The sequence below is a fragment of the Ursus maritimus genome, unplaced genomic scaffold (genome assembly GCF_017311325.1).
Source record: "Ursus maritimus isolate PB19 unplaced genomic scaffold, ASM1731132v1 scaffold_30, whole genome shotgun sequence".
Classification (NCBI taxonomy): domain Eukaryota; kingdom Metazoa; phylum Chordata; class Mammalia; order Carnivora; family Ursidae; genus Ursus; species Ursus maritimus.
In genome coordinates this window covers 7467778-7492766 of record NW_024425564.1, presented here as the reverse complement: position 1 = coordinate 7492766, position 24989 = coordinate 7467778, and the positions used below count along the sequence as shown (strand labels likewise).

Here is a 24989-nt window from a genome sequence, read left to right as displayed (position 1 = left end):
CCTGTCTACACAGACCTGGAATGAGAGAAAGGGTAGTGGGGGCATTTTAAAAGTTCTTTCAGAGAAAAACATGCAACCAAGGATCCTTTATCCAGCAAGGCTGTCATTCAGAATTGATGGAGAAATAAAGACCTTCCAGAATCGCCAGTCATTGACCAATTTCATAACCATGAAACCAGCCCTACAGGAGATATTAAGGGGGGTTCTATAAAAGTAAAAAGGCCCAAGAGTGATACGGAACAGAAAGTCACAATCTATAGAAACAAAGACTTTACAGGCAACATGTCATCATTAAAATCATATCTCTCAATAATCAGTCTCAATGTAAATGACCTAAATGCTCCCATAAAACACCACAGGGGTGCAGATTGGATAAAAAGACATGACCCATCCTTTTATTGTCTACAATAGACTCATTTTGAACCTAAAGATACATCCAGACTGAAAGTAAAGGGATGGAATACCATCTTTCACGCCAATGAACCTCAAAAGAAAGCTGGGGTAGCAATTCTCATATCACACAGATTGGATTTTAAACTAAAGACTATAGTTAGAGACACAGAAGGGCACTATATTATTCTTAAAGGATGTATCCAACAAGTGGAGATGACAATTATAAATATATATGCCCCAAACAGGGGAGCAGAAAGATACACAACCCAACTCTTAACCAGAATAAAGAGACATATGGATAAAAATACATTAATAGTAGGGGACCTCAACACTCCACTATCAGCAATAGACAGAGCACCGGAGCAGAAACCAACATAGAAACAAAGAGCTTTGAATGCCATACTCGACTGAGTTGGACCTCATAGATATATAAAGAACACTACACCCCAGAACCAAAGAATACTCATTCTATTCTAATGCCCATGGAACATTCTCAAGAATAGACCATGTTCTGCGACACAAAACAGGTCTCAGCGATACCAAAAGACTGAAATTATTCCCTGCATATTCTCAGACCACAAGGCTTTGAAATTGGAACTCAACCACAAGGAAAAATTTGGAAGAAACTCAAACACTTGGAGACTAAGAACCATCCTGCTCAGGAATGATTCAATAAACCAGGAAATCAAAAATCAATTTAAACAATTTATGGAGACCAACGAGAATGAAAACACAACGGTCTAAAACCTGGGATACTGCAAAAGGCAGTCCTAAGGGGAGAAATACATAGCCATCCAAGCCTCACTCAAAAGAATGGAAAAATCTAAAATGTAGTTTTATATTCTCACCTCAAGAAGCTGGAACAGCAACAGAGGGACAGGCTTAATCCAGGCACAAGGAATGATTTGACCAGGATTAGAGCAGAAATCAATGAATTAGAAACCAGGAGTACAGTAGTGCAGATCAACAGAACTAGAAGCTGGTTCTTTGAGAGAATTAATAAAAGTGACAAACCCCTGGCAAGACTTCTACAAAAGAATAGAGAAAGGACCCAAATTAATAAAATTATGAATGAAAAAGGAGAGGTCACAACCAACACCAATGAAATTGGAAGGATTATTAGAAACTTTTATCAACAGCTTTATGCCAATAAATTAAGCGATCTGGAAGAGATGGAGGCCTTCCTGGAAACCCATAAACTACCAAGACTGAAACAGGAAGAAATTGGTTTTTTAAACAGGCCAATTAATTATGAAGAGATTGAGTCAGTGATAAACAACCTTCGAAATAACAAAACTCCAGGCGGATGGTTTCCTGGGAATTCCACCGAACATTCAAAGAAGAAATAATACCTATTCTCATAAAGCTATTTCAAAAAATAGAAACAGAAGGAAAGCTACCAAACTCATTCTATGAGGCCAATATTACCTTGATCTCCAAACCAGGCAAAGACACCATCCAAAAGGAGAATTACAGACGATTTCCCTAATGAATATGGACGCCAAAATCCACAACAAGATCCTGGCTAATAGAATCCAAAAGTACATTAAAAGGATTACCCATCATGACCAAGTGGGATTCATCCCTGGGATGCAAGGGTGGTTCAACATTCGCAAATCGATCAGTGTCTTAGATTTTATCCAGAAAGAAAAATTCAAAAATCATATGATTCTCTCAATAGATAAGAAAAAGCATTTGACAAAATACAGCATCCTTTCTGATTAAAACCCTTCAGAGTGTAGGGATAGAGGTACATTCCTCAATCTCAAAAACCATCTATGAAAAGCATACAGCAAATATCATTCTCAATGGGGAAACGCTGGAAGCCTTTCCCTTAAGATCAGGAACTCGACAAGGATGCCCACTCTAGCCACTACTATTCAACATAGTACTAGAAGTCCTTGCAACAGCAATCAGACAACAAAAAGGGATCAAAGGTATCCAAATCAGCAGAGAAGAAGTCAAACTGTCTCTCTTCGCAGATGACATGATACTCTATATGGGAACAAAAGAATCCCTCCCAAAGTATTAGAAGTTATAGAGCAATTCAGTAATGTGGCAGGATACAAAATCAATGCTTAGAAATCAGTTGCATTTCTATACACAAATAATGAGACTGAAGAAAGAGAAATTAGGGAATCCATCCCTTTTACAATAGCACCAACAACAATTGCTGGAGATGATGTGGAGAAAGAGTCCCTCCTACATTGTTGGTGGAAATACAGATGTTTAGCCACTCTGGAAACAGTGTGGAGGTCCCTTAAAAGTTAAAAATTGAGCTACCCTATGAACTAGCCATTGCAATGCTGTCTATTTTCCCCAAAAATACAGCGTAGTGAAGAGAAGGGCCATATGCACCCCAATGTTCATAGCAGCATTGTCCACAGTAGCCAAATTGTGGAAGGAACCGAGATGCCCTTCAACAGATGAATGGATTAAGAAGTTGTGGTCCATATATACAATGAAATATTACTCAGCTATCAGAAAGATCGATTTCTCAACATTTGTTGCAACATGGACGGCACTGGAGGAGATAATGCTAAGTGAAATAAGTCAAGCAGAGAAAGACAATATTATATGATTTCTCTCATCTATGGAACATAAGAACTGGGAAGATCGGTAGGAGAAGAAAGGGATAAAGAAAGGGGTGATCAGAAGGGGGAATGAACCATGACAGACTATGGACTATGAGAAACAAACCGGGGCCTCAGAGGGAGGTGGTTGGGGAAATGGGATAGGCTGGTGATGGGTAGTAAGGAGGGCACATATTGCATGGTGCACTGGGTGTTATGCCATAATAATGAATCATCGAACTTTACATCGAAAACGGGGGATGTACTGTATGGTGACTAACATAATATAAAAATCGTTTAAAAAAAAAAGGATACCTTTGATTTATTGTGCCACTGTAAAAATTTAATATTGATGTTTAATCTTGATTTTACATGGCTGTTTTCTCAGTAAATGGTACAAACATGCAAACTGTTTAATTCATATCTGTGAGCAAGAGCTCTGTGCCTCATAGAACACGCTTCACTGGTGCTGACAGTGTGAGTAAAGAGGACAGTGGCGATGGATGGATGCAGATGAGCCCCTGCTGAAGAGGCTCCACTGTCTCGTGAAGGTCATGAATGTGTGGACCTCTCCGCCCCTCTGAGTCTCCTTACTGCCCCTCTTACATCTTTGTTTCTCAGAGTGTAGATTAGAGGGTTGAGGCTAGGTGTGACAACAGTATAAAAGAGGGCAATAGACTTGCCTTGATCTTGAGACTCTCCTGATGGTGGCTGCAGATATATGCAGATGACTGGAATGAAAAAGAGGGACACAACCGTAAGATGGGCTCCACATGTCCCAAAGGCTCTCTGAAGTCTGGCTGTGACTGCATCCTCAGCACAGCCCGGGCAATGGCAGCATATGAGCTGAGAATGAGGATGAGGGGTATGAGAACAAAAATGGAGCTCCTGATCAGGAGGGTCAGCTCATTAACACAGGTATCAACACCACGAAATTCGCAGCGGTGCTGGGACTTCACAGAAGAAATGGTCCACTCGGCGATGTCCACATAGGTACCCAGAAGGTAAAGGAAGAATGAAGTGCTGAGTTGGTGAAGCCACTGACCCAGGCCCCACAGCCAACAGGTGGCAGACCGAGGGTTCATGAGGACAGCATAATGCAAGGGTCTACAGCAGCTGCATAACGGTCATAGGACATCACCACCAGGAGGACACACTCTGTGGTTCCCAGTGCAAGGACAAAGTAAAGTTGAATCATGCAGCGATTGTAGGAGATGGTCTTTTCTGGGCCCCAGAGGTTGGCCAGCATCTGAGGGATGGAGCTGGTGGTGTAGCAGAGGTCCAGAAAAGAGAGGTTTGAGAGGAAGAAGTACATGGGAGTGTGGAGATGGGCGTCCGTGCACGACAAGATAATGATGGACAGGTTGCCTATCAATGTCATCAAGTAGAACATCAAGATAACCACAAAGAGAGCTACTTCCAGATGAGGCCACTTGGAAAAACCCAGTAGAACCAAGTAGCCTTCAGAACTTGCGTTTTCCATCATCATTCATTTCTTGTTACCTGAGGAAAGAAACACATTCATCCAAAAGGTAAGAAAATGCAAGTATCACAGGCACGCTAGAAAAAGAATCAGAAGCCAGTTTGAAAGGCCTACCACTGTTCAACTCTGGGAGGTTTGACATTAACACGATACTAATGAATTGAAAGAAAAAAAAAATTCAAGCTCATAGTGAGATATCAAAAATATGTAAGTTAATTAATTAGTGGAGAAAAAAATTATTCCTGTCAGTAGGATCCTAATAGTATGTGTAGAAGGAATGAGATTAAAGAAGATAAATAGATGCTAAAAACTAGTGAATGAAAATGTCTTGAGAAACAGGATATTTCTATGGCCTAAAATACCTTCTTCCTAATTGCTCATTAATTACAAAAATAAGACATAGTAAACTTTATAATAGAAAATGGTGAGTGTACATGATCATAGCCAAGACTACTCAATGTTTACATCACCAGGGTTGAGACAGAGCAACATGAGGTACCTACCGACATGATGCTCTGAGCAGACATAATGTCACTTCAGTGACATTCCCAAAAATTTACAGCCTGATTCTAATAACGAATATGCATAAGCCAAACTCAAATTGAGGCAAGTTGGACAAAATAGCTCGCCTGTACTCTTCAACGTGTTCAGTTAAATGAACACAAATAAGGAACTGAGGAACTGGTCCGCATTCAAGGAAACCAAAGAGACAGGTTATCTAAGTGTGTGGCCCTGGACTGGGAAAACACTATTAACATTACTGAGAGCTATGGAAATATGACAATGAACTATGAATTAGATTGCAATATTGTATCCATATTGTATTTTCTGTTTTCTCAACTCTACAGTGGTTGTAAAATAAAGTCCCTGTGGTTAGAAATAAACATTGAGCAAACACGACATCTTCAACTTCCTCCCAGACGGTCCAGCAGAAAAGATGATGATAGGTAAGTAGGCAGGTAGGTAGGATACATGGACAAAAAACATCTTTTAGGTACAAAATATACACTATTGCTGGATCTGGTTAGGGTTTATAGTAGTTCTTTGTACCTAGTTTGCAATTCCTATGTAAATTTGAAATTTCACCAGAATTAAAATTACAAAAATAAATATAAAATAAAATTTTCTCACATTTATATTTTATCAAGATATTTACCATGTAATGGAAAAATAGCTTTTAACTCAAAGACTCATTCCATCCTAGGGTGACATCTGGGTAAATAGTAATTTGAAAACTCCTAACATTCCTAACAGAAGAAAATTCCCTTGGAAGAAATTATCTTTTTAGATGAATTGCTTCAGTTTCTCTTTCAACATTTTCAGTCTATTTCCATGAACCACGAGAGACTATGGACTCTGGAAAACAAACTGAGGTTTCAGGGGGTGGGGGAATGGGATAAGCTGGTGATGGTATTAAGGAGAGACACGTATTGCATGGAGCCCTGGGTGTTATATGCAAATAATGAATCATGGAACTTTACATCAAAAACTAATGATGTACTGTATGGTGACTAACATAACATAATAATAATTAAAACACACAGAACAATTGTAATCCCATGATCTCTCAGGGTTAAAACCCCAGGATGAACTAATTGATTTCAAACTGTTTTCTGTAAACCGCCGTATCTGCAGGCGGTATGTTCCAACCCCCAGTGGATGCCTGAAGCCCCATATACACTATGTTTTCCTACATATACACGCCCATGATAAAGTTTAATTTATAAATTAGGCTCAGTGGAGGTTAACAATAGCTAGTAATACAACAATGATAACAATGCACTGTAAGAGTTATGTGAGTGTGGTGTCTCCTCAAATATTGTGCAGAACTCACCCTTCTCCTCCTTGTGATGCTGTGAGATGATGAAATGTCCACCTGATGAGATGGAAGTGACATGAATGCGCATGAGCATGTGAAGTAGCTATGTGCGGTGACCTAGCTCTGATGAAGGTCACTGGGACCCTGCTCCTAGGCCACGGTTGATCACAGAGTCACTGGAAACTCAAAAAACGTGAAACCCTCGGATAAGGAGCGCTAGGTACACAGGGTGAAAAGTCCAGAGTTCCAGTTAAATATTCTTGTAGAAACAACTGTATCTTCCCATAGTTTGACCACCAAGAGCTTGTTTCTAAGCTGAAAACTAAGGTACCAACAGAGACACAAAAGACACGGACATACATCACAGCTCACGACAGAACAAAGCTGGAATACTTAGTTCCTCATGAACAGACCTGTGATATGGAGCGGGGAGAAGAGACAGAATGTCACAGAGGACCTGTAAATGGAACTGAATTTGAAAAGAGGATTTCTAGAAAGGAAGATATACATTTTTCAAAGAGCAAAGGAGGGACGAGCATGGACAGAGAGGAAATAGAAAGCACCCTGACTGTAGGGCTTGAAGCGAATGTGTGTCTGTCACAGGCCATGAGGAGGTTCCACATTATTCCCGCACGGTCCAGGACAGTACTGCAGGCAGTATTTGAATTCTGGCCATAATTTATAATTTCTACATGTATTTTTATTCTCTAACTTCAAGAAGCATTCTGAATATTTAGTGAAACTACTGAATAGCTATCATTTATATACTGTGCCCAGTGAATCTTACTCTTTTGGTTAAAGAATTAAGTACATCACAACAATTCTATATGTCTTAGGTGATCCTTTTTTCTCTTGTGGGTTTTCAGTCGTTTCATAGGAGAGACTTGATGTTACCTTTTGTTCCGTGGTTGGTATGACAAGGTTCTGCTCATTCAGCTTTAGGAGTTCCCTTTCTCCCCTCTCATAGCTGATTCTCCCTCACACTTCCTAATAAGCTACAGCAAAGAAAGAAAGAAAAAGAAAGAAAGAAGAAAGAAAAGAAGAAAGCAGAGAGGAGACAAACCATAAAAAGACTCTTAACTCTAGGAAACAAACTGAGGGTTGCTGGGGGGATGGGGTAGGTCTGGGTGATAGCTTGAAGATAGGACTTGAGTATAAATGGTGCAGAGCCAACTGATGAATCCCTAAATTCTACCTCTTGAAGGAGTAATACACTATATAGTTAATTTAAATTGAATTTAAATTAAAATTCAAGAGAATAATCAATATACAATAAAAGAGAAAGAAAGAAAGGAGCCACAGCAGAGCCACCAATTGCTTACTTCTACAAATGCAGCTCTTTCTATAAGATATTAGAAATAGCTACTCCGATTGAGTTTCAGCAGGAAAGTGATAAACAGTTTGGCTCAAAGGCTGTAGGATTATGCAGGCTTTATCACTCTCATGTAACTAGCGGATTACTGTGAATCTAGACCATGTTCTATAGCTCGAACCATCCAGGATAATCACACAAGTGCAAAGGGCTTAAAAAGCACATTCTCTGGTAATTAAACACAAGCTGTACACAGAGAATTATTAAACCACTGGAAGGAGAGGATAAGGATGGAAATAGAGCTGTAAGGATATCTTGGGCCAAGGACAGTACCCAAGAGAATCCAAACCTGGAAGGGGGCTCCCTCTCACGAGGTTGAGGGTCAGACCTCACCCGAAGCTGGAGTGCTGCAGCTCCGCTGGGTGAAGAAGTCTGCTCTGGCTGAACCAAGCAACAGCAACGGACAGGAAACCATGAAGATTATTTCACTTTCAGGTCACTCCATTCGAGGATGATGGAAAATGCTGAGATTCTCTTTCAACCTCCCTAGAATGGGCGATAATACATATGGACACGTCCCACTGCCATTGCTCCTCCCAATGCAGATATAATGTTCTTCTTCTTTACACAGGTACCCGAACAACTTGGTGCATTAACCGAAAGTGGAGCTGTGAGGTGTCTTTATGTATGCTCGGCTCGCCTCTTAGCATTCTACAGAAGTTAGAAAGCCGGCAGTTGGACGTGAGGACCAAAGGACACCAGGCATACGAGAAGCGGTAGGAACTTTATCATTTAATTTTCTTCCTAGCTGGAGAGGACAGAGAAGGCTTCAATCACTAGCTGTGCTTCTGTGTAGGCTATGGGATGAAATATCTCCTCTCCTCTCTTTTTTGAACTAAGGCACTACGGAGGGAAAATGGTGAGATCACAGTCTTTGCACATAATGCAAATCACTGGCAAGCGATTACTTTTTCTTAGGTGAGTCTTTTTATGCTCTAGTCCAACTGCTTAAATACTACTTGTCCCTCCTGGCAGCTGTTCCACATTCCCTGCATCTGTCTTCATGATCCCGCTCGCCTTCCCTGTAGGACTCATCTGACCTTCAGGCGTTCACCTCCATGAAACTGCCAACACAGATGGCCGACCACACCCACATGCTCTTAATCCACTATATCCCATATTAGAGCAAAAACGGAGTCTACCAATTACTGTGATTATCATTGCTATAAAAGAGAGATCCTTCGTTTACCATACAGGTTTCGCTTTTTAGCTGAAGGAAGAACTGATTAGAGCCTTCAGCGACGTGCCGAGGGATAGACCCTTTCCTAGAGCAACTGGAGCCTTTATGAAGCTCAAAGAATAGACTCTGACTTCTCTGGATCAGCTGGGCTTGGGAGTGAGTAAATCCCAGAGAAGCAATTAATGTTCTTCAGGAGCTGTCCTGGTTACAACAGCTTCTGAGGGATCTTTAACATGATACGCACTGTTGTACCTAAGTGTAAAGAGAATCTACAAAGCACCATCTTGATAGAAATGCTTAATCTGCATTAGAGGGAAGGGAATGAGGCTGTCCTGAATTACCTGAAATTTCTTCTCCAACACCTCATTATGCTGAGGGCAAACCTGAGGGATCATTTGTCAGAGGTAGTCGAATTTAGGGGAAGGAAGGGAAGTTTGAAACATTTTTCTCTTAATTTTTATTATTTGTTTTTATTTAAATTACCAGTAATTAACATATAGTGTATTCTTAGTTTTGGAGGTAAGAGTTCAGTGATTCATCAGTCGCCTATAACACCCAGTGCTCATGACATCACGTGCCCTCCTTAAGTCCCATCTCCCAGTTACCTCCCATCCCAGCCACCCACCTCCCCTCCAGCATTCAGTCTGGTTCTAGAGTTAATGGTTTGTGCTTATGGTTTGTCTCCCCTCTGATTTCATTCTCTCTTCATTTTTCCCTCCACTTCCTATGCATCCTCTGTCTTTGTTTCTAAATCTCACATGAGTGAAATCATGTAATTGTCTTTCTCTGATCGAGCTTATTTCACTTTTTTAGCATAATTCTAATTCCATCCACATCATTGCAACTGGTAAGAGGTCATTGCTTTTCAAATTCAATTTTTTCCTGTTTCTTTTTTTTTAAACATTTGCAAAATTTTAAACTCAATTAATTAACATATAATGTATTATTGGTTTCAGAGGTACGGGTCTGTGATTCATCCGTCTTATATAATACCTGGTGCTCATTTCATCACATGCCCCCTTCATATCCATCACCCAGTTACCCATCTCTCACCCCTCTTGCCTCCAGCAACCCAGTTTGTTTCCTGTGATTAAGAGTCTCTTAGGTTTATATCCTTCTCTGGTTTCCTCTTTGTTTCATTTTTTCCTCTCTTCCTCGGGATCTTTGCTTTTGTTTCTTAAATTCCACATATCCAGTGAGATCATATGATAATTGTCTTTCTCGACTGACTTATATCACTTTTGCATAATACCCCCAGTTCCATCCATGATGTTGCTAATGGCAATATTTGGGGTTTTTTGGATGGCTGAGTAATATTCATTGCAAGACATATATAATTTCATCTTCTTATCCATTAATCTGTCAACGGGCTCTGGGCTTTTCCATAGTTTGGCATTGTGACACGCTGCTACTAAACATTGGAACATTTTGGTGGCCCTTGGATCACTACATTGTACTTTGGGCTAAATATCAAGGAGTGCAACGCTGGGTCATACAGTAGCTTTATTTTTAACTTCTCTTGAGTGAACGCATCATACTGTTTTCAAGGAATGGTATAGCAGCTGCATTCCCACCAAGTGGAGAGGTTTCCCTTTGCACATCCTCCAATATCTGCCATTTCCTGATTTGTTAATTGTAGCCATTGACTGGTGGAAGTGGTATCTCATTGTGGTTTTTTATTTTATTTCCCTGATGCCAAGTGATGTGGAGCATTCCTTCATGGTGCTCTTTGTGGCCATTTGGATGTCTTCTTTGGAAAAATATCTTGTTCATGTCTTTTTGCCCATGTCTTCACTTCGGATATCGTTTCTTTGGGTATGTAGTTTTGATAAGTTCTTTATAGATTTATGATATAGCCCTTTGTCTGATAAGACATTTGCAAAATCTTCTCCAGTGCTGTCGGTTTGTCTTTTTTGGTTTTGCTTGATTCTTTCCTTGCTGTGCAAAACCTTTTATCATGATGAAGTTATAATAGTTCAATTTTTGCTCAGTTCCCTTGCTGTTGAGACATGTGTATCAAGAGTTGCTGGAGCCAAGGTCAGAGAGGTTGTGCCTCGTTTCTCCTTAGTATTTTGATGGAGTCCTGTCTCACAAAGAGGTTTTTCTATCCATTTTGAATTTTTGTGTGTCTGTATGGTTTTCTTGAAAGTGGTCAGTTTCAATCTTCTGCATGGGCTGCCCAATTTTCCCAACACACCATGTTGAAGAGACTGTCTTTTTCCTTTGGATATTCTCTTCTGCTTTATCAAAGAGTAGTTGACCACAGAGTGAGGGTCTATTTCTGGGTTGTGTATTCTGTTCCGTTTGACCTATGTGTTCTGTTTTTCTGCCAGTACCATTCAGTCTTGATGATTACAGCTTTGTAATAGAGCTTGAAGTCCAGAATTGTGATGCCACCAGCTTTGGTTTTGAAAATTTTTTAAATGTAATACATAAAACTATACCAAATTTATATCAATGAGTTAATAGATTAATGAATATTTTGAATTTTATTGTTTCTACTATTATATCATGAGTTATATCATGAGTTAATAGATTATATCATGAGTTATAGATTATATATTTTATATCATGAGTTAATAGGATTAATGAATTATATGGGCGAGTTAATAGATTAATGAATATTTTTGAGATTTTATATTGTTTCTAGCTAGTATATTCCATTTGTACCAAAGAGAAATCTTGGTATGAAAATCATGTGTTGTGGATAAAGTGAATTTATTTTTATTCTTTAAAGATTTTTAAAATTATTCATGAGAGAGAGAGAGAGAGAGAGAGAGAGGGAGGGGAGTGTAAAAAGCAGGGGGAGAGTCAGAAGGGGAGGAGAGAGCTGACTCTCTGCTGAGCAGAAGAACCTGATGTGGGGCTCAGCCAGGACCTTAAGATCATTTGGAGCCACCCAGGCGCTCTCAAAATTAAGTTTCTTAAATTGTATATGTTTCAGTGGCCTAAATTATTGTGAGAACTCAATAATAAAAATACATAAACATTTCCCACAGGGCTAATACACTAATCAGTCAATACATGCAAGCTGCTCTTGCCGTCACGCTGAATTTTAATTTGAAACTGATATTTTAAACAGTTCTACATTATTTCTTTGTTTTCTTTATTTTAGATATTAAATGTATTAAAAACAAGAGACCTGCATTCCCACAACTCAGAATCACCAACTATTACTTTTACCATATTTATTTCTAACATTTTACAGAGAAAATATCACAGATAAACCCTATATCTCTTTAATTTCCATTCTCTAACCAGACACCCACCTAGATATAACCAGTATGATGAGTTTCGTGTATAATTTGAGCTCACTTAACATATATTAAAATTAGTTGAATAATCAATAGTTAAATATAAATTATTATTAACTACTTAAATACATACAGTTTAAATTTCTCGTGAGCAGTCTTCCTCAAATCTGGTCAGGCTCTACGTCCAATTCTCTGAGAACTCATGCACATCTCCAGGAGATTTCTACCCTAATGTTTAACAGATCTTAGTCCAAAAGTTCGCTCAGATCCCAGTCCAAATCTCATGAGAACTCTACGTAAATCGGGTGAGATCTCTTCCAATCCATCAGATCTCAGTCGATATCTCAGAGAGCTCAGTCCAAATTTCATGAGATCTCTTCCAAATCTCATGAGATCTCACACACATATACAGAGATTTCCTAGCCAAATCTTGTCAGATCTCATTCCTAAATCTTGCCAGACTCAGTCCAAATCTCCTATGATCTCATTCAAATCAAGCCAATCTCTGTCCACACATCTCCATATGTCATGAGATCTCAACCAAATCTCATGAGATCATAGACCAAATATCGCGAGACCTCACACACATCTTACGAGATTTCTACTCAAATCTCTGATATCATAGTCCAAGTCTCATGAGATCTCAGTCCAAATCTCTCGTGAGATGTCATCAAATCTTGCCAGAACTCAGTCCAAATCTTGTGAGACTCATGCACATCTCCTGAGATTTCTACCCAAATCCTCACTGAGATCTCAGTCCAAATTTCATATGGTCTCATTCAAATCAAGCCAATTCTGCCCAAATCTCCGAGCTTGTGAGATCTCATCCGAATCTCACCAGATTTCAGTGCAAATCAGTGAGCTCTCATGCAAATCTCTCGAGATTTCTAGCCGTCGCATGAGGCTCTCAGTCCAAATCTCATGGCTAGTTGTGAGACTCATGCATCTCCAGTTTAATCTGCCTCGCCCAAGTCTTCTGATTTAGAACTATCTGTTGTGCCCATCCCCATCCCCCCTCGCAGGGGACACGGAGACTCTACCCAAACAGGGTTGCCTGAGTATCGGCGCGGCAGGCCCCTCCCCCAGAAGGCAGGCTGAAAAATCAAGAAGCCCACATCCCTAAGATCCCTATAAAACAAGGGTGCATGGCCTGGGTCCCGGTCAATAATTTGGGCTCTGGACAACCCCGCAACCTCTCCTCATCAGAATGACGAGAAGGAGAAGTCCCCCCCAGCAAAGAAAAGACAGTGAGTCTGTGGCCTCTGCCACAGAACTAATGGATATGGATGTAACCAAATTATCAGAAATGGAATTCAGAGTAACAATGGTCAAGATGATGTGTAGACTTGAAAAAAGTATTAACGAAAATGTTAATGAGAATATAGAATCTCTAAGGGCGGAAATGAGAGCGAATCTGGCAGAAATTAAAAATTCTATGAGCCAAATGCAGTCAAAACTAGAGGCTCTGACGGCCAGGGTGAATGAGGCTGAAGAATGTATCAGTGAATTGGAGGATGGGTTAGTAGAAGAGAAAGCTAGCATAGAATCAGGACTCAAAAAAATCCATGCTCAGGAATGTAGGTTAAGGGAGATTACTGACTCAATGAAATGTTCCAATGTCAGAATCCTCGGCATCCCCGAGGGGGGTGGAGAAAAACAGAGATCTAGAAGAGATATTTGAACAAATTGTAGCTGAAAACTTCCCTAATCTAGCAAGGGAAACAAACATTCGTGTCCAAGAGGCAGAGAGGACCCCTCCCAAGCTGAACCACGACAGACCTAACACGCCACGTCATGGTGCAATTCGCAAATATTAGATCCAAGGATACAGTATTGAAAGAGGCCAGGGCAAAGAAATTTCTCACGTACCAAGGCAAAGGTATCAGAATTATGTCAGACCTGTCTACACAGACCTGGAATGAGAGAAAGGGTAGTGGGGGGGGCATTTTTAAAGTTCTTTCAGAGAAAAACATGCAACCAAGGATCCTTTATCCAGCAAGGCTGTCATTCAGAATTGATGGAGAAATAAAGACCTTCCAGAATCGCCAGTCATTGACCAATTTCATAACCATGAAACCAGCCCTACAGGAGATATTAAGGGGGGTTCTATAAAAGTAAAAAGGCCCAAGAGTGATACGGAACAGAAAGTCACAATCTATAGAAACAAAGACTTTACAGGCAACATGTCATCATTAAAATCATATCTCTCAATAATCAGTCTCAATGTAAATGACCTAAATGCTCCCATAAAACACCACAGGGGTGCAGATTGGATAAAAAGACATGACCCATCCTTTTATTGTCTACAATAGACTCATTTTGAACCTAAAGATACATCCAGACTGAAAGTAAAGGGATGGAATACCATCTTTCACGCCAATGAACCTCAAAAGAAAGCTGGGGTAGCAATTCTCATATCACACAGATTGGATTTTAAACTAAAGACTATAGTTAGAGACACAGAAGGGCACTATATTATTCTTAAAGGATGTATCCAACAAGTGGAGATGACAATTATAAATATATATGCCCCAAACAGGGGAGCAGAAAGATACACAACCCAACTCTTAACCAGAATAAAGAGACATATGGATAAAAATACATTAATAGTAGGGGACCTCAACACTCCACTATCAGCAATAGACAGAGCACCGGAGCAGAAAACCAACATAGAAACAAGAGCTTTGAATGCCATACTCGACGAGTTGGACCTCATAGATATATAAAGAACACTACACCCCAGAACCAAAGAATACTCATTCTATTCTAATGCCCATGGAACATTCTCAAGAATAGACCATGTTCTGCGACACAAAACAGGTCTCAACTGATACCAAAAGACTGAAATTATTCCCTGCATATTCTCAGACCACAAGGCTTTGAAATTGGAACTCAACCACAAGGAAAAATTTGGAAGAAACTCAAACACTTGGAGACTAAGAACCATCCTGCTCAGGAATGATTCAATAAACCAGGAAATCAAAAATCAATTTAAACAATTTATGGAGACCAACGAGAATGAAAACACAACGGTCTAAAACCTATGGGATACTGCAAAGGCAGTCCTAAGGGAGAAATACATAGCCATCCAAGCCTCACTCAAAAGAATAGAAAAATCTAAAATGTAGTTTTTATATTCTCACCTCAAGAAGCTGGAACAGCAACAGAGGGACAGGCTTAATCCACGCACAAGGAATCATTTGACCAAGATTAGAGCAGAAATCAATGAATTAGAAACCAGGAGTACAGTAGTGCAGATCAACAGAACTAGAAGCTGGTTCTTTGAGAGAATTAATAAAAGTGACAAACCCCTGGCAAGACTTCTACAAAAGAATAGAGAAAGGACCCAAATTAATAAAATTATGAATGAAAAAGGAGAGGTCACAACCAACACCAATGAAATTGGAAGGATTATTAGAAACTTTTATCAACAGCTTTATGCCAATAAATTAAGCGATCTGGAAGAGATGGAGGCCTTCCTGGAAACCCATAAACTACCAAGACTGAAACAGGAAGAAATTGGTTTTTTAAACAGGCCAATTAATTATGAAGAGATTGAGTCAGTGATAAACAACCTTCGAAATAACAAAACTCCAGGCCCGGATGGTTTTCCTGGGGAATTCCACCGAACATTCAAAGAAGAAATAATACCTATTCTCATAAAGCTATTTCAAAAAATAGAAACAGAAGGAAAGCTACCAAACTCATTCTATGAGGCCAATATTACCTTGATCTCCAAACCAGGCAAAGACACCATCCAAAAGGAGAATTACAGACGATTTCCCTAATGAATATGGACGCCAAAATCCACAACAAGATCCTGGCTAATAGAATCCAAAAGTACATTAAAAGGATTACCCATCATGACCAAGTGGGATTCATCCCTGGGATGCAAGGGTGGTTCAACATTCGCAAATCGATCAGTGTCTTAGATTTTATCCAGAAAGAAAAATTCAAAAATCATATGATTCTCTCAATAGATGCAGAAAAAGCATTTGACAAAATACAGCATCCTTTCCTGATTAAAACCCTTCAGAGTGTAGGGATAGAGGGTACATTCCTCAATCTCATAAAAACCATCTATGAAAAGCATACAGCAAATATCATTCTCAATGGGGAAACGCTGGAAGCCTTTCCCTTAAGATCAGGAACTCGACAAGGATGCCCACTCTAGCCACTACTATTCAACATAGTACTAGAAGTCCTTGCAACAGCAATCAGACAACAAAAAGGGATCAAAGGTATCCAAATCAGCAGAGAAGAAGTCAAACTGTCTCTCTTCGCAGATGACATGATACTCTATATGGGAAACCCAAAAGAATCCACTCCCAAAGTATTAGAAGTTATAGAGCAATTCAGTAATGTGGCAGGATACAAAATCAATGCTTAGAAATCAGTTGCATTTCTATACACAAATAATGAGACTGAAGAAAGAGAAATTAGGGAATCCATCCCTTTTACAATAGCACCAACAACAATTGCTGGAGATGATGTGGAGAAAGGGGATCCCTCCTACATTGTTGGTGGAAATGCAAGTTGGTACAGCCACTCTGGAAAACAGTGTGGAGGTCCCTTAAAAAGTTAAAAATTGAGCTACCCTATGAACTAGCCATTGCAATGCTGTCTATTTTCCCCAAAAATACAGACGTAGTGAAGAGAAGGGCCATATGCACCCCAATGTTCATAGCAGCATTGTCCACAGTAGCCAAATTGTGGAAGGAACCGAGATGCCCTTCAACAGATGAATGGATTAAGAAGTTGTGGTCCATATATACAATGAAATATTACTCAGCTATCAGAAAGATCGATTTCTCAACATTTGTTGCAACATGGACGGCACTGGAGGAGATAATGCTAAGTGAAATAAGTCAAGCAGAGAAAGACAATATTATATGATTTCTCTCATCTATGGAACATAAGAACTGGGAAGATCGGTAGGAGAAGAAAGGGATAAAGAAAGGGGGGTGATCAGAAGGGGGAATGAACCATGACAGACTATGGACTATGAGAAACAAACCGGGGGCCTCAGAGGGGAGGTGGTTGGGGAAATGGGATAGGCTGGTGATGGGTAGTAAGGAGGGCACATATTGCATGGTGCACTGGGTGTTATACGCAAATAATGAATCATCGAACTTTACATCGAAAACCGGGGATGTACTGTATGGTGACTAACATAATATAAAAATCGTTTAAAAAAAAAGAAAAGGATACCTTTGATTTATTGTGCCACTGTAAAAATTTAATATTGATGTTTAATCTTGATTTTACATGGCTGTTTTCTCCAGTAAATGGTACAAACATGCAAACTGTTTAATTCATATCTGTGAGCAAGAGCTCTGTGCCCTCGCAAGACACATGCTTCACTGGTGCTGACAGTGTGAGTAAAGAGGACAGTGGCGATGGATGGATGCAGATGAGCCCCTGCTGAAGAGGCTCCACTGTCTCGTGAAGGTCATGAATGTGTGGACCTCTCCCGCCCTACGAGTCTCCTTACTGCCCCTCTTACATCTTTGTTTCTCAGAGTGTAGATTAGAGGGTTGAGGCTAGGTGTGACAACAGTATAAAAGAGGGCAATGAACTTGCCTTGATCTTGAGACTCTCCTGATGGTGGCTGCAGATATATGCAGATGACTGGAATGAAAAAGAGGGACACAACCGTAAGATGGGCTCCACATGTCCCAAAGGCTCTCTGAAGTCTGGCTGTTGACTGCATCCTCAGCACAGCCCGGGCAATGGCAGCATATGAGCTGAGAATGAGGATGAGGGGTATGAGAACAAAAATGGAGCTCCTGATCAGGAGGGTCAGCTCATTAACACAGGTATCAACACACGATAATCGCAGCAGTGCTGGGACTTCACAGAAGAAATGGTCCACTCGGCGATGTCCACATAGGGGTACCCAGAAGGTAAAGGAAGAATGAAGTGCTGAGTTGGTGAAGCCACTGACCCAGGAAGCCACAGCCAACAGGTGGCAGAAACGAGGGTTCATGAGGACAGCATAATGCAAGGGTCTACAGACAGCTGCATAACGGTCATAGGACATCACCACCAGGAGGACACACTCTGTGGTTCCCAGTGCAAGGACAAAGTAAAGTTGAATCATGCAACCGGTGTAGGAGATGGTCTTTTCTGGGCCCCAGAGGTTGGCCAGCATCTGAGGGATGGAGCTGGTGGTGTAGCAGAGGTCCAGAAAAGAGAGGTTTGAGAGGAAGAAGTACATGGGAGTGTGGAGATGGGCGTCCAGGTACGACAAGATAATGATGGACAGGTTGCCTATCAATGTCATCAAGTAGAACATCAAGATAACCACAAAGAGAGCTACTTCCAGATGAGGCCACTTGGAAAAACCCAGTAGAACCAAGTAGCCTTCAGAACTTGCGTTTTTCCCATCATCATTCATTTCTTGTTACCTGAGGAAAGAAACACATTCATCCAAAAAGGTAAGAAAATGCCCCAAGTATCACAGGCACGCTAGAAAAAGAATCAGAAGCCAGTTTGAAAGGCCTACCACTGTTCAACTCTGGGAGAGTTTGACATTAACCATGATACTAATGAATTGAAAGAAAAAAAAAAGAATCCACAAGCTCATAGTGAGATATCAAAAATATGTAAGTTAATTAATTAGTGGAGAAAAAAATTATTCCTGTCAGTAGGATCCTAATAGTATGTGTAGAAGGAATGGTAGATTAAAGAAGATAAATAGATGCTAAAAACTAGTGAATGAAAATGTCTTGAGAAACAGGATATTTCTATGGCCTAAAATACCTTCTTCCTAATTGCTCATTAATTACAAAATAAGACATAGTAAACTTTATAATAGAAAATGGTGGTGTACATGATCATAGCCAAGACTACTCAATGTTTACATCACCAGGGTTGAGACAGAGCAACATGAGGTACCTACCGACATGATGCTCTGAGCAGGACATAATGTCACTTCAGTGACATTCCTGCCAAAATTTACAGCCTGATTCTAATAACGAATATGCATAAGCCAAACTCAAATTGAGGCAAGTTGGACAAAATAGCTCGCCTGTACTCTTCAAACGTGTTCAGTTAAATGAACACAAATAAAGGCTGAGGAACTGGTCCGCATTCAAGGAAACCAAAGAGACAGGTTATCTAAGTGTGTGGCCCTGGACTGGGAAAACAGCTATTAACATTACTGAGAGCTATGGAGAAATATGACAATGAACTATGAATTAGATTGCAATATTGTATCCATATTGTATTTTCTGTTTTCTCAACTCTACAGTGGTTATGTAAAATAAAGTCCCTGTGGTTAGGAAATAAACATTGAGCAAACACGACATCTTCAACTTCCTCCCAGACGGTCCAGCAGAAAAGATGATGATAGGTAAGTAGGCAGGTAGGTAGGTACATGGACAAAAAACATCTTTTTAGGTACAAAATACACTATTGCTGGATCTGGTTAGGGTTTATAGTAGTTCTTTGTACCTAGTTTGCAATTCCTATGTAAATTTGAAATTTCACCAGAATTAAAATTACAAAAATAAATATAAAATAAAATTTTCTCACATTTATATTTTATCAAGATATTTACCATGTAATGGAAAAATAGCTTTTTAACTCAAAGACTCATTCCATCCTAGGGTGACATCTGGGTAAATAGTAATTTGAAAACTCCTAACATTCCTAACAGAAGAAAATTCCCATGGAAGAAATTATCTTTTTTAGATGAATTGCTTCAGTTCTCTTTCAACATTTTCAGTCTATTTCCATGAACCACGAGAGACTATGGACTCTGGAAAACAAACTGAGGGTTTCAGGGGGGGTGGGGGAATGGGATAAGCTGGTGATGGGTATTAAGGAGGGCACGTATTGCATGGAGCCCTGGGTGTTATATGCAAATAATGAATCATGGAACTTTACATCAAAAACTAATGATGTACTGTATGGTGACTAACATAACATAATAATAATTAAAACACACAGAACAATTGTAATCCCCATGATCTCTCAGGGTTAAAACCCCAGGATGAACAATATTGATTTCAAACTGTTTTCTGTAAACCGCCGTATCTGCAGGCGGTATGTTCCAAGGCCCCCAGTGGATGCCTGAAGCCCCATATACACTATGTTTTCCTACATATACACGCCCATGATAAAGTTTAATTTATAAATTAGGCTCAGTGGAGGTTAACAATAGCTAGTAATACAACAATGATAACAATGCACTGTAAGAGTTATGTGAGTGTGGTGTCTCCTCAAATATTGTGCAGAACTCACCCTTCTCCTCCTTGTGATGCTGTGAGATGATGAAATGTCCACCTGATGAGATGAAGTGACATGAATGACGCAGGCATGTGAAGTAGCTTTGGGCTGCCGGTGACCTTCTGATGAAGGTCACTGGGACCACCTGCTTCTAAGGCCACGGTTGATCACAGGGTCACGGAAACTGCAAAACGTGAAACCTCGGATAAGGGCGCTAGGTACACAGGGTGAAAAGTCCAGAGTTCCAGTTAAATATTCTTGTAGAAACAACTGTATCTTCCGATGGTTTGCTTGCACTAAGAGCTTGTTTCTAAGCTGAAAACTAAGGTACCAACAGAGACACAAAAAAGACACACGGACATACATCAACTCACGACATGAACAAAGCTGGAATACTTAGTTCCTATGAACAGACCTGTGATATGGAGCGGGGAGAAAGAGACAGAATGCTTCACAGAGGACCTGTAAATGGAACTGAATTTGAAAAGAGGGATTTCTAGGAAAGGAAGATATACATTTTTTCAAAGAGCAAAGGAGGACGAGCATGAGGACAGAGGGAAATAGAAAGCACCCTGACTGTAGGGCTTGAAGCTGAATGTGTGTCTGTCACAGGCCTGAGGAAGGTGTCCACATTATTCCCTCCGGTCCAGGACAGTAACTGAGGCAGTATTTGAATTCTGGCCATAATTTATAATTTCTACATGTATTTTTATTCTCTAACTTCAAGAAGCATTCTGAATATTTATTGAAACTACTGAATAGCTATCATTTATATACTGTGCCCAGTGAATCTTACCTTTTTGGTTAAAGAATTAAGTACATCACAACAATTCTATATGTCTTAGGTGATCCTTTTTCTCTTGTGGGTTTTCAGTCGTTCATAGGAGAGACTTGATGTTACCTTTTGTTCCGTGGTTGGTATGACAAGGTTCTGCCTCATTCAGCTTTGCAGTTCCCTTCCCCCCTCTCATAGCTGATTCTCCCTCACACTTCCTAATAAGCTACAGCAAAGAAAGAAAGAAAGAAGAAAGAAAGAAGAAAGAAAGAAGAAAGCAGAGAGGGAGACAAACCATAAAAGACTCTTAACTCTAGGAAACAAACTGAGGGTTGCTGGGGGGGGGATGGGGTAACTGGGTGATAGGCATTCAAGAAGGCACTTGATGTAATGAACACTGGGTGTCGTAGCCAACTGATGAATCCCTAAATTCTACCTCTGAAAGGAGTAATACACTATATGTTAATTAAATTGAATTTAAATTAAAATTCAAAGAGAATAATCACATACAATAAAAAGAGAAAGAAAGAAAGGAGCCACAGCAGAGCCACCAATTGCTTACCTTCTACAAATGCAGCTCTTTCTATAAGATATTAGAAATAGCTACCTGATTNNNNAGCAGGAAAGTGATAAACAGTTTGGCCCAAGGCTGTAGGACTTATGCAGGCTTTATCACTCTTCACCAGTAACTAGCGGTTACGTGAATCTAGACCATGTTCTATAGCTCCGAAACCATCCAGGATAATCACACAAGTGCAAGGCTTAAAAAGAAATTCTCTGGTAATTAAACACAAGTTTAATACAGAGAATTATTAAACCATGGAAGGAGAGGATAAGGATGGAAATAGAGCTGTAAAGGATATCTTGGGCCAAGGGACAGTACCCAAGAGAATCCAAACCTGGAAGGGGGGCTCCCTCTCCACGGCTGAGGGTCAGACCTCACCGAAGCAGGAGTGGCTGCAGCCCGCTGGGTGAAGAAGTCTGCTCTGGCTGAACCAAGCAACAGCAACGGACAGGAAACCATGAAGATTATTTCACTTTCAGGTCACTTCCATTCGAGGGATGATGGAAAAATGCTGAGATTCTCTTTCAACCTCCCTAGAATGGGCGATAATACATCATGAGAAACACGATCCCACTGCCATTGCTCCTCCCAATGCAGATATAATGTTCTTCTTCTTTACACAGGTACCCGAACAACTTGGTGCATTAACTGAAAGTGGAGCTGTGAGGTGTCTTTATGTATCGCCTCGCTCGCCCTTAGCATTCTACAGAAGTTAGAAAGCGGTAGGACGTGAGGGACCAAAGGACACCAGGCATAACGAGAGAAACGGTAGGAACTTTATCATTTAATTTTCTTCCTACTGGAAGACAGAGAAAGGCTTCACCACTAGTTGCTTCTGTAGGCTATGGGATGAAATATCTCCTCTCCTCTCTTTTTTTGAACTAAGGCACTACGGAGGGAAAATGGTGGACACAAGTCTTTGCACATGTGCAAATCACTGGCCAGCTTACTTTTTTCTTAGGTGAGTCTTTTTATGCTCTTAGCTACTGCTTAAATACTACTTGTCCCTCCTGCGTGTGTCCACATTCCCTGCATCTGTCTTCATGATCTACGCTCGCCTTCCCTGTGGACCTATCTGACCTTCGGCGTTCACCTCCATGAAACTGCCAACACAGATGGCCGACCACACCACATGCTCTAATCCACTATATCATATTAGGCAAACGGAGTCTGGAAATTACTGTGATTATCATTGCTATAAAAGAGAGAGTCCTGCGTTTACCATACAGGTTTCGTTTTAGCTGAAGGAAGAACTGATTAGAGCCTTCAGCGTACCGAGGGATAGACCCTTTTCCTAGAGCAACTGGAGCCTTTATGAAAACAAAAGAATATGACTTGCTTCTCCTGACTGGGGCCATTGGGAGGGTAAATCCCAGAGAAGCAATTAATGTTCTTCCAGGAGCTGTCCTGGTTACAACAGCTTCTGAGGGATCTCTTTAACATGATACCGCACTGTTGTACTTAAGGTAAAGACAAATCTACAAAGCACCCATCACTGATAGAAATGCTTTAATCTGCATTTAGAGGGAAGGGAATGGGCTGTCCTGAATTACCTGAAATTTCTTCTCCAACACCTCATTATGCTGAGGGCAAAACCTGAGGGATCATTTGTCAGAGGTAGTCGAATTTGGGGAAGGAAGGGAAGTTTGAAACATTTTTTCTTAATTTTTATTCATTTGTTTTTATTTAAATTCAATTAATTAACATATAGTGTATTCTTAGTTTTGGAGGTAGAGTTCAGTGATTCATCAGTCGCCTATAACACCCAGTGCTCATGACATCACGTGCCCTCCTTAGTGCCCATCTCCCAGTTACCCCATCCAGCCACCCACCTCCCCTCCAGCAACCTTCAGTCTGGTTCCTAGAGTTAATGGTTTGTCTTATGGTTTGTCTCCCTCTCTGATTTCATTCTCTTTCATTTTTCCCTCCCTTCCCTATGCTCCTCTGTCTTGTTTCTTAAATCTCACATGAGTGAAATCATGTAATTGTCTTTCTCTGATCGACTTATTTCACTTAGCATAATACCCTCTAATTCCATCCACATCATTGCAACTGGTAAGAGGTCATTGTTTTCAAATTCAATTTTTTTCCTGTTTCTTTTTTTTTAACATTTAAAAAATTTTTTAAATCAATTAATTAACATATAATGTATTATTGGTTTCAGAGGTACGGGTCTGTGATTCATCCGTCTTATATAATACCTGGTGCTCATTTCATCACATGCCCTCCTTCATATCCATCACCCAGTTACCCCATCTCTCCACCCCTCTTGCCTCCAGCAACCCAGTTTGTTTCCTGTGATTAAGAGTCTCTTATGGTTTATATCCTTCTCTGGTTTCCTCTTGTTTCATTTTTTCCTCTCTTTCCCTGGGATCCTTTGTTTTGTTTCTTAAATTCCACATATCAGTGAGATCATATGATAATTGTCTTTCTCTGACTGACTTATATCACTTTGCATAATACCCTCCAGTTCCATCCATGATGTTGCTAATGGCAATATTTCGGGGTTTTTTGGATGGCTGAGTAATATTCCATTGCACATATATACCTCATCTTCTCTATCCATTAATCTGTCAACGGGCATCTGGGCTCTTTCCATAGTTTGGCTATTGTGGACATCGCTGCTATAAACATTGGGGTACAGGTGGCCCTTTGGATCACTACATTGGTATCTTTGGGCTAAATACATAGGAGTGCAATCGCTGGGTCATACAGTAGCTTTATTTTTAACTTCTTGAGTGAACGCCATACTGTTTTCCAGAATGGCTATAGCAGCTTGCATTCCCACCAAGTGTGAGAGGTTTCCCTTTTTGCACATCCTCGCCAATATCTGCCATTTCCTGATTTGTTAATTGTAGCCATTCTGACTGGTGTGAAGTGGTATCTCATTGTGGTTTTTATTTTATTTCCCTGATGCCAAGTGATGTGGAGCATTCCTTCATGTGTCTTTTGGCCATTTGGATGTCTTCTTTGGAAAAATATCTGTTCATGTCTTTTGCCCATGTCTTCACTGGATTATCTGTTCTTTGGGTATGTAGTTTGATAAGTTCTTTATAGATTTTGGATACTAGCCCTTTGTCTGATAAGACATTTGCAAAAATCTTCTCCCGTGCTGTCGGTTGTCTTTTGGTTTTGTTGACTCTTTCCTTTGCTGTGCAAAAGCTTTTTATCATGATGAAGTTATAATAGTTCATTTTTGCCCTAGTTCCCTTGCTGTTGGAGACATGTGTATCAAGAAGTTGCTGGAGCCAAGGTCAGAGAGGTTGCTGCCTTCGTTCTCCTCTAGTATTTTGATGGATTCCTGTCTCACAAAGAGGTTTTTCATCCATTTTGAATTTTT

At 40.2% G+C, this 24989-nt stretch overlaps 1 protein-coding gene and 1 pseudogene across 1 annotated transcript; both read right to left on the bottom strand.

Moving 5' to 3' along the window:
* Window positions 1-3518: 3518 nt before the first annotated feature.
* On the bottom strand, window positions 3519-4459 carry LOC121106036 (annotated as a pseudogene).
* Window positions 4460-17526: 13067 nt separating this feature from the next.
* Window positions 17527-18474, bottom strand: LOC103681993 (olfactory receptor 2J3-like). Its single transcript, XM_008711565.2, has one exon. It carries the CDS (start codon window positions 18472-18474, stop codon window positions 17527-17529), a length of 948 nt encoding a protein of 315 aa, XP_008709787.2.
* Between the last annotated feature and the right edge of the window lie 6515 nt (window positions 18475-24989).